The sequence below is a fragment of the Cyprinodon variegatus genome, unplaced genomic scaffold, assembly GCF_000732505.1.
Source record: "Cyprinodon variegatus isolate N-32 unplaced genomic scaffold, C_variegatus-1.0 Scaffold75, whole genome shotgun sequence".
NCBI classification, from domain to species: domain Eukaryota; kingdom Metazoa; phylum Chordata; class Actinopteri; order Cyprinodontiformes; family Cyprinodontidae; genus Cyprinodon; species Cyprinodon variegatus.
In genome coordinates, this window is record NW_015150528.1 from 146,381 (window position 1) to 157,519 (window position 11,139).

At 37.5% G+C, this 11,139-nt stretch overlaps 1 protein-coding gene across 3 annotated transcripts in view; it reads right to left on the reverse strand.

The window, feature by feature from the left end:
* ets1 (v-ets avian erythroblastosis virus E26 oncogene homolog 1) overlaps window positions 1–6,650 on the reverse strand; it is a 41,545-nt gene extending 34,895 nt beyond the window's left edge. For 2 of the 3 annotated variants that reach the window (XM_015372749.1, XM_015372748.1), the window contains exons 1-2: window positions 6,517–6,650; window positions 5,401–5,502 (exon numbers count right to left, since the gene is read on the reverse strand). In XM_015372749.1, the coding sequence (XP_015228235.1) occupies window positions 5,401–5,469 (69 nt within the window). In that variant the 5' untranslated portion in view covers window positions 5,470–5,502; window positions 6,517–6,650. Of the gene's footprint in view, window positions 1–5,400; window positions 5,503–6,516 lie in introns of those variants that run through there. The other variant, XM_015372747.1, reaches the window with a different exon arrangement.
* Window positions 6,651–11,139: the final 4,489 nt, after the last annotated feature.

The following is an 11,139-nucleotide window of genomic DNA, read 5'->3' on the forward strand; positions in this document are numbered from 1 at the left end:
ATATTTGACTAACAAAACAAAACAAAAACACTAAGCACAATGCAAGCCTCCCAAATGTTGTTTATCATCTGTGTATCTGACAGGCTGGCAGACAGAGGGATCTGATAAGCGGCCTCTGTTTAGGACGAGCAGCATTTATCATCCTGCTTCACAGACGGCTAATGCGGTCAGAGGATCAGGGAGGGCAGCTTTGAGAGATTTGCATGGAGCACTGCTATCTTCTATCGAGTTTGTCAGCAAGTGGGGAAAGTTTGATGAGCACGGAAGGAGCTACATGGGAGATCTCATAGATTGCGCAAAGATGCAAAGCATGATAAAATTAAAACCAAAATATCTCTTGGTCAGTGTGAGTGTAGGACAACTTTAAATGCTGTTTTTGTTGGTTTGAGAAGACTATATAGAGTCCAACTACGTGAATACTCTGCTGCATCTGTAAATTGACTCCAATATGTCTCCAGTTAACACAGCTTTTTGAATCATGTGCTTGTTTGTTTTTTCTTCTTTTACCTTAATTATGAGTAGAACTGTTGGTGGGAATATGCAGGGAATAATTTGCCCAATAGAAGTTGGTAGGAAACACGTGGGATTGTGTTAAGGGACTACAATGCAATGGTTTTAAAATTCTGCTTAAAAAGTCAAGATTGAAAATGTTTTTACTGGCTGCAGATAAAATGAAAAGCAACTATCAAAGAATTAAAACTTTTTTTTTTTTTACCTGTAACAATAATTTACGCTTCTTCCAAACAGAGGATACATGATGCTGATGAATACAACATTTAATAGGGGCTATTTTGGATTATTTGGTATCTTCTATTTTCTTTGTTTAATCTCTATTCATTGCTAACAGTTATTTTTAGTATTTCTGTTATTTTTTTATTGCACGATGGGCTTATGTTTAAAAAGAATGTTTAAGTTTACTTGTGTTTGTGCAGTTGTTGGATATTTTGGCCTGATAATGGTAAAAAAAAAAAAAAAAGGACATGTCACTGTGACGAGGGATATCTTTGTAGAGAATCAGGAACTACAAATAATCAATCACCATTAGACTGCGCTTCTTTGGCTGGATTTCTTTACTGAATTTAAACCATTTCTTACATGTGACACACATTTCATCTTCAATATTGTATTGCATTGTGGTGGTTACAGTTTTAGTTAAAGCCAGGTATTTCTTTTGAGTTTTGGGATCTTTTGATTCACATCCCACTGTTCTACTCCTGTCAAACTATGTTAAATCCATTGTCTTTTCTATGGTACAGTGTGTCCAAAGAAATTGATTTCAGAGAGTAAACATCCAGCATCGGAAAAGATCTGATATTGCAATCAGAAACATTTCAGTTTACTACCTTTTTTGGCTTCATAATGGGTTTGAGCCATCTTTACTCTGTATTTCAACCTTCAAAATAGTTTTTCTTACTTAGTCAGCTATGATGACATAAACTAACACTGTGTAATACGATGTGGGTTGTAAAAAATATTGAGAATAAGAAAAGTATCGATATTCAAACACTAATTTGGATTAGCATCGATACTGGAGACAGGTCTTGTTTGCACATTTTTGCCACTGTTAAATTTATATTTCTAGATCCTTTTCTAGATAATTTGGGTGGCTCAGCACAGGAAGAAGGTTCTTGGTGCGATTCCCAGCCCGAGGTCTTTCTGCATGAAGTTTGCATGTTCTCCCTGAGCATGCGTGGGTTCTCTCCGGGTACTCCGGCTTCCTCCCACAGTCCCAAAACATGACTGTTAGGTTAATTGGCTTCTCTAAATTCTCCTTAGATGTGAGTGTGTGCGTGAATGGTTGTTAGTCCTGTTTGTCACTTTGTTGCCCTGCGATGGACTGGCGACCTGTCCAGGGTGCACCTCACCTCTCGACCGTGCACAGCTGGAGATAGGCACCAGCACCTATCACGACCAAACTTGGAATAAGCGTGATGGAAAATGGATGGATTTATTGTACAGTAAAAGATTAATAATTTAGACAACCCTATATTATTGTTAAATTGTGTTGTATTTGGTTTATTTATCTACAAAACTAACCTCTGTAATTATTTTGAGAAAGTAAGTTATGAGGAAGACAAGTTTTTCAAGAGGCATTATGCATGTTTTTACTGAAAAATATCTTTAAAATAGCTGTTTTACTCAGCCCTTTATGACTAAAACATAGTTTGATGAGCACCTCAGTAGATCGATGCATCTATAAGCGTGTAGCCTATTTTCCATGAATATATTCCCACGCCGTTCGGTGAATGCGTCATCAAGACACCATGTTAAATGGGTCCAACATAACAAACATTTAAAGCTTTACAGAAAAATGGAGTTTGTGAAGTAACTGGCATCCAGCTCAACTCAGACACTAATGACAATGCCACATAAGGTGAAAAAAGTTAAAAAAGAAAAAAAAACTTGTTAAGAACAAGCGCCAGCTACGAGAATGAGAAGAGTGCTACAGTTCTGTGCTTTGACCACAGAAAGCAGTATCATTAGAAAATTCTGAAATGCCTCTTTAATAAAAATATGTTTTATTCCTGACATTATTTTAAAATTTTCCTCCACATGGTATAAAAATTATTTTGTATTGATATCTTGCTGTGTATGTCGTGACAACCCTACTTTGATCTTAACACTGCAAATGTGAATTTATGGTGAAAGGTTAAAGGCTTTTCATGAAACCAAAATCGAAGATATCATTATAAGATCCAGATTTAAAGATACGTGGTTAAACTTAAATTCTAACTTAGTTGCATCAACTTTAGGGAATATAACTTTAAAATGATGAAGGAATCCTCTCTTTCAGTGATCCAGTAGTGCTCATTAAAATCCTGCTCATTTATAAATCATTAAAAATGCCTAAACTGCTGTTTTAACATGTATGTGGCTGGACTTAGGATCCTCAGCGTGGAAAAAAAAGACAGAAATTAACTTTAAGATATAAACATAATGACATTGCTGCAATTATTTTTTTTTTCATCTTGTAACAGTGATAAATTATGCATATTCTACAACAATGAAAACTGTATTTATCTTAAAGCAGTGTTGTTTTACGTTCACTGTCCACTGCACCATTCTTGGAAAAAAAATGTCCTGTGGCAGCCAACATTCTATGCATGTAGGATTCGTCCATGCATTACCTCTTATTTTGAAAAAGTACCAGATTCACGTTACTTTTTTCAAGACTTCCGGTTCAACTCTTTTTTTTTTTTTTTTGAGAGAGAGAGAGATTGGCACATCTTGCTCTGACAACAGTGATGAATATACACAATCCATATTTCTGGTAGATGAAGAAGGGAAACTGTCCATCATGTCATGTACCAAGAAGTCAATAAGGCTTACCAAATTGACTAGAAAGGCTTCTATTTGCAATGCAACTGAGGAACAAGGGGTTATGCTTTTTCAGGTCTGTTCGGAAAACCAGAATTCTTTTTTTTTTTAACTGACAATTCAAAGTTTATTATGTCTTTGCAGACAATGTTTTATTTTATTTTGAAAGCCAAAGGTCGTCATGCACTTCTTTAGTACTAAATGCATTAACTTACTTGGGTCAATCATTTTTAATCTCTTTTAGGCGGGTTTAACAATTGGTTTGATCACCTGCATTTTTTTCAATAATTGAAATTTTGAATGAAGACTTTCAGTGGTTTTCCAAAATATTCACTTTATGGCTTTAAAGACACTTTTCAAATAATTTTAAGCTATGTTTAGGGACATTGACAATTTGAAGTAACTTGTGACTATATTTCAACTGCTTGGTTAATGTCCTAAGATGTTACTTAACTATTTCCACATATTGTTATTTGAAGTGTGTTATCCAACTGGTAGTGAAACAACTGCGTGACATTATGCAGCCCTCTATGTTCTGCAGAGTTAAGATTTCATGATTGGGCTTTCAGGCTTCCCCCTTTGATATGCAAATGTAAGAAAGTTAATATGAAATAAAGTAAAAAAAAAATTCACTTTTGTTGCTTTCCAAAAGAAAGGTATTTGTCCCTGAATGCATTTGCAAGCTGAAATTTGGCTTTTTTGTTGCTTTTAAATTAAGGATTTCTTCTTTTCCAATTAGCTCTTTAACCCATGTCACTGTAGAGCCTCTTTCACTGTGGATAATGTTCTCTTTCCAGTTTAGATCTGCTTGTTAACAATGTCTAACACTTTCCAATAACTACAAAAACAATATATATAGGTGTGCCTGACAAACCACTGACTATCATTTATATACCAAATGAAGGGCAGTCTGCTGTTTTCTTTATAGAGTTGATTGGTCTGTCTCTGTTTCTATGAAAATAAATCTTCAACCAAGACTTAGGGCATGCAACTAAACCTCAGCTGTATAAAAGTAATCTTTAGTAATGGTGTTTCACTTTGAAGGATTATGCATATTCTTGTGTGAAAGTTAACCAATAATTTTGGCTGAAAAGTACCCTAGTGGCATTTTACAAATTAGCAGAAGCTGTTTTTTTCCACAACTTTTGGTAGTTTCTAGGTCTTCAGGACCCAACAGTTCCTTCTTTTTCAAACATTGAACATAATATAAATACAACCCACTATTTATTTTTTTTTCTTTCAAGATTTATGTAAATTTCAGAGAACAAAGTCACCAAAGTGACATGGCTTCACCTTTTGACCAAGCAGCCATGGTATAGAGTCTTCTCAATTTCAAAGGCAAGCTTCACCACCTGAGCCAATTAGGTTGACTGTAGCTGCATCCTTCCGTTTTGTCTATCAGCCCAGGGTGGGGTTGCCATTTGCATGTAACCTCAGTCTATTATCCTAATGTGCTGGTGCTCTGCATACAAATGGATGCATTTATTTTGCTGCTCCTTGGCCTTCACCCTTCAAATGCCCACCTGACAGGAATTCAAATGTTCCTTGCTACTGCTGTATCTGACTCTGTTTAGCACTCTCATTTTGGATACTGAAAGAAGACAGTGCTCTTCCTAAGAGATAGCTGGCTTCGCCTGAGAAAGGTGTGATCCGACAGACGTCGTCTGATTGTTTGGTGTCAGCTTCAGAGGCCTGCAGGTCAGGTGATTTACAACATTACTTGCTAAACATGAGCGCATGGTGCAGTGGTGGTTGTGCAACCAAGAAGGAAAAAAGCTGTCCTGTTCAAGAAATGTTTCCTAATTGTAAACGAAATCATAAGAACATTGTGTACACACAGAAAAGAAAAAAAAAATGTTTTAATGCAATACTGGTGGATTGAACCTTTCAAAAAGAGTGTGCACCTTATATACTGATGGAATCCAGAGTTGCCAAAACACAGACAGGGGCTTCTGCACACATTCCTGCAAAGTTAGCTCCTGACACACACACACACACACACACTGTTCAATCCCTCTCACTGCAAGCCAGCTGCGTGGTAGGTAGCACTAACACAGAGATAATTTACGACTGAGGTCCTACCGTTGCGCCCAGACGGTCACAGGGGTGAAGGGCCGGGTAGGAAGAAACTGGATCCATGTAGTAACTCATCACGGACACGGCAGACAGAAGAAGCAGGGCCTGCTGAAAGGATCAACATGCAAACAACCCAGGCAGGGTAGGATGAGCAATCTATCACACAATTGTTTACACTTGGTGTGTACAAGTCTGTAGTATGTGCTGTGTTTTGTGTGTAGGGATGGGGGGTGAGGGATTTAAAGTGGGTCTCTACAAGCTGTAACCTCATTTACTCACTTGAGGCTTTAAAAAGAACAACATTATGCTGGATCATTATTTAAATAAATGATTCCATCCTACACTGATCTACCATTCCCATCACTTCCCCTCTGTCTCTCGCTTCCCATTATGCTATCACCTCCTTTCATCAAACCCACTTCTTCCTCCTAGTCCTCCCCTTCCTCCCGTCTTTCCCTTTTCCTCTCCTCCTCAACTCGCTCCCACACATTTTACTTCTCACTTAACTAGATGCAATGCTGCAGGGTTGGTACATTGAAGGGGAAACGGGCAGTGTCATTTTGCAACACAGGTCCCCATCTTCCTCACATTCATATGTTAAGCAATTTGGCATTTCTAGGCTCTGTGGCAGCTGCTTGCAGACTGAGCGTTCAATGCTTGCAGATGTTCAGCAGCTCAAAGAGTCAGATGCGCTTGTTTCAGATGGGGGGGGGGCATACACTGAGTGAATGAAACTCAAATCAGTTCTGCCATTAAGGTTCTTGACTCACCTTGTTTTGTTTTTAAATCGAGGCAATTTTGGAATAAAAAAAAAGGAATCTGTGCAGATTAATTTAGAGTTTTGCTTTTTTTTTTTTAGACTACAGCTGAGATCCTGATCATCATAATAACATGGAGGAGTTTAAGAAAAAGTCAAGTATTATTTTTTTTTAGGTTATTACATTGTAATTTGAAAAATGAGGAAAGTAGTTGCAAAACGCCCCCTTTGAATCAATCAGAATTCCTAACGGGAGAAAAGAAAAACTTTACAGGAAGCACTTTTCCCGGAGTCCAGATAAGACCACAACCTCATCCAAACACTTAAGCTTTGCTTGAAAAGAATTTTAAAAACATCCGACTTACCGATTGCAGTGCTTGAAGTTTTCTATAGAGGCTGGAAGCGCTGGACAGCTGAGGATGACAGCTGAGCGGCGGACTGCAGAGATGCTGTACCTGCTTGCAGCAAGTCCCGCGGAGGAAGGGATATTATGCGCGCTTCTAGTCCCTCCCTCAATCGCACGGCGATCCTCTCCAAATCCCAGTTTCCCTCTGCATGGAAAACAATCTGGACTTCACATGGTGCAGCTACATCACAGGTGGAATCATGTTAAGAACTATAGTTAGCCACTCTAGAATATTCACAGGTGTTTAAAATTAATTTATAATATAAAAAAAAATGCATTTAGTAAAACTTTTTTTTTTTTTGGCAAGTCAGGGGTGAAAAAAAAACTTTATTTCTTCAGAAGCTGACAGAGCTACTGTATAGACTAATATATTAAGGAAAAACTATGTTGAATGGAATGAAAATTGTGGGAAAAAATATTGCAAAAGCAACAGAGACAACTACAGTATTTCCTTTCATTAGCCAATGTTAGTAACTTGTGATAATGCCTTTGGTCCAGAATTGTTGTTAAGCATGAATAGTAAAAATGTATGTCCTGGATGTAACTATATGTAGTATCTCTTGGACCATGTCTATCTCCTTTGTCCACAAAATTATTTTCCTGGAAATTGTACAAAGGCTGCAGTCACTAAAACCTACAGAAAATCCACAATATATCACATTTAAATAAGTTGAGTTGTTCACATAAAGGTAAATGTAAACCTAACAGAAAGTTGCATGGAAACAATAAGTGTGTCAAAACAGCACAAAGGCAATAGAGATGAGAGTCCTTTTATTTTATATCAGTAAAGCCATGGCACTACTGATATTGCCATGGGTTAGGGAGTAACTTGACACTCAGAATATGATGTATTCAGGCTGTAAAGCTGTTAAAGCTCTAACTAGAACCTACACCATCCGAATTTTAACTGACGTTTAACAGACTATGCTACGTGTTTCTCCCCAGACTGAATTTGCTAAACTGTTGCTTTGTACTATAGTTTTTCCTTCAACTCAACTTTCCATTACTATGGTTACATACACACAGTAGCCAGCTTTTATAGCAGCAGTCTTCTATGTGACAGCAGATGCAATAACTGTGTGGTCATAAAATTATGTGAATAAAAACAGAAATCGTTGGTCTAATTAGTTATCTGGATTTCTAGAGTAACTGAAATTTGTTTTTCAGCTTACCTATAAGTCATAACCTTGGAAATGTATATAGATGAATTTGTAAGATGTTATATGCAATTATTTTATAGAATGTGGGAGCAACACTTTTTCCAATAGATGAGTTTTCAGTTGTTCAATATTAATATTGAAAGTATTAAATACGTTCCATGCATTTGTATCACACTGTATCACATTCACTGAATGATTTCAGTTTTGAGGCCTAAAGTTTTTTTTTTTTTTTTTTTTTTTTTTTTATATTTGCAACTCTGAGACTGCCTCTCCACACTCAGAATCTAATTCGGAAACTAGCAGGAAGCAGGCAGGAAAACATCACGCAGGAGGGTGTGACATTTACAATACTCAATGTTCCTGTAATATTCTAATTCTAAAACAAGTAAAGTGTATGGCAAATGTTTTAAAACACACCCATGTTTGCTTATACCATTCCATAAAGAATACATTACATATATATGTTACCAGAAATAAATTGAATCCTCAAAATTGTGAATTGAAATGCGTATATTGAGATATGGATGTTATTTTTTTATATAGCATCTTTCCGTCCTTTTTTGTAGAGCACACATTATATTGCCTGAATGTTGCCTCTTTCAGCAGTCAAAGAAATTGTGATTTGGCAATAGTTTGGAGAGCAACTAATTGGGGATCATTTGAGAGGATAAACACGAATAGTTGATGACGGCTCCACTTCTCAACTTAATGGACTTATTGCGTCTGCTGCTAAATTCTTGGAACTAGACAACACATCACACTTCAGCAGTCTATTTGAGTCAACGTCTCCATGGGTCATGGCTGTTTTAAAGATAAAATGGATCAGCACCACGCTATTTTGCAGATGGCTGTAATTCTACACCAGAATTCGGTCATAAACTTGTAATGTATTACATCAAAAAAGAACCATAAGGAAATTTGAAACACAGATTCGACCACAGATTGCCTGATGCTTCTGCATTTTCTGTTTATTTTATCCAGATTACCATACACCTCAACCACAAAACCAGGGCTTGTAGGACACTGATTACAGCTACGCATGCAGTTTGACCACCCTTCTGTGAAATGAGAAGTGAAGTTCCAACAGCACAGCTGAGATCTCCTCGATTTGCTTTGATCATTGTTAGTGATAAGTAACCTGCATTTTATCAGTTTATTTGCTTATTTATCGCTTTATTTGATTATTTATTTCCATGCCCCACGCTTCAGAGATTTCCAGAACAGTGCAATAGCCAACAGAAAACACTGTGTCTCTCCCTTGCTCTCCCCCCTCTATCAACCTAACACTCAACACTTGTGAGTGATCTGAAACACCTTGTGGCTCTGTGATAATTCTCTGACCTCAGCGCTGCATTTGTTTGAATTAGAAAGTGCACGGTCCAAACCTCCTGACAACCATTTCTCTTAACAGTAAATCTTGAGTCTGAGAGTAAAGAAGTGTGTGTGCCTGAGAGAAGAGCTCAGGAGAAGATAGAGGGTCAAGTCTAAGGTGAGAGGCGTGAAGAAGTACCATAAGGGGCTCAGTGGCAGGCAGGCTGCATTTTCTCAAGACCTCATCTGAATCCCTCCGAACTCCATGGGCCTCTGCACTGTGGGCCCCCGGGGGACACAGCTGGGCAACACGTCGAGGGTAAAAGGCGAGGGCATGACTTATTGCCATGTGGAGAGAAAAGCACGGGCTGCGCCCCTGTGATGAAACCAAATTGAATAAAAGCAAAGACTCAAATGTGATCCAGATCTTGAAGCCAATGCCCTGGCAATGCTGTTTCAATTAGCTGGCTCACCAGTTCAAAGGCGAGGGCCCTGATACACTTCTGCTCCGCATGAAGCTGCTATCATCACATTGGCCGTTGCCTTTCACCTCCCCATTAGGGTACCATCTTTTTCCGCTCAGTGCCTCTGTCTGTCTGCTGACTGCACGCATGTTTTCCATTAAATGGATAGCATGACCATTGCCATTCCAGCTAGCAGAAACCAGTTTACAAACCTGCAAAGCTTTTACATAGCTAATAGAGGGAATTTCTGGCTAAAGGTTTTGACTGCACAATTTGCAATAGCCTACAAAACATTTTCACTTATTTGTTCCACTACTCTTGTTTGAGGATAGTGATGCACATATTTGAAGTTTGTTTTGGCTGCATTTTTTATTACTGCATGGGTTCTATTGTGACAATGAGATAAACTTCAATGGCGTATGGAAAGAAACAGATGTCTATTTATGGAGCAGTAACTCAGACCAACCTTCTGAGGTGGCAGAATGTTGTGTAGTGTGCTTAAAGATGAAGGTTGTTTAGAAGAGCTCTTAATTGAGCATGATTTAAGATTTCGTTCAGCAGTCAAGAATTATGCTTTTTCTGTTAATATTTGTTAAGAAGATAATGTATAGATGAAATATTTTTTAGGGCTGCCAACGAACAGACAACATGGACACCCATAAATAACAGCCATGCTTCTGTTTGTGACCTCTTCCATAAGAACGCTTCCAAATTCAGCAGAAATACAGCAGAATAGGGGTGCCAAACTCCTGACCTCAAAGCTCAGTGTCCTGTACATTTTAGATATGTCTAAATGAAATAATTAGGTCATCGGCAATATATTTTTGAACTTGAAAGTTGACAATCAACAAAAAGAAAGTGGCAGGTGTACAGGTAAGCTTTCTGTCCTGGCCAATGGTTTATGTTTTAGTTAAACCCCAATTGTTTTCAAAACTATCACTTGATAGTGGCTGGAAGCTGTTAAAAGCCCCTTTTACCACTATTCACACTAGGTAAAAACGTAGTTGGTTTTAAGTGATGGATTATTGCAAACTTAATTACTTTTGATACTACATGAAATTTTAAATCTGATATTTTTGACACAAAAAAGATTAATTCTCAACTGCAGCTCTTTCATATACGCCTTGTTAGAACAAGATTGCAATTTTTTTGCCTTTAGAACTGCCAGAACATTACATCTTTGTAATGTTCTGGTAATGCCAGAACATTACCAAGATATAGATTTTGGAAATGACAACTGACATAGTTGTTGTAGATATGTTAGTTGTACAACCATGGTGCAAATCTCTCATTCGAATGTCACAAAGTCTCAAATTCCATCAAACTGAGTATCACAGATTGGTGATACCATTGGAGTGGACAAAACAAGTTGTCAGGCATTTAGATTACGTTAGCTTTGTGACATTGCAGAGCAACCTGTTGAAACTAACCCTCAGGAGATCAATATGGTCAACTTGAAAAATGAATAAGGTTAAAGTATTTAAATAATCTCCAGCATTCTTAACATGTGGCAAGAACATATATTAAAATATATTCCTCACATTTTTATCCTACAAAAAATAATCTGAACAAGGAGGAATTTATGCAATTAAGATGTTTAGATCATAATCTTACTCTGCTTTTTGAATGTTCCAGCGGAGGCTTATA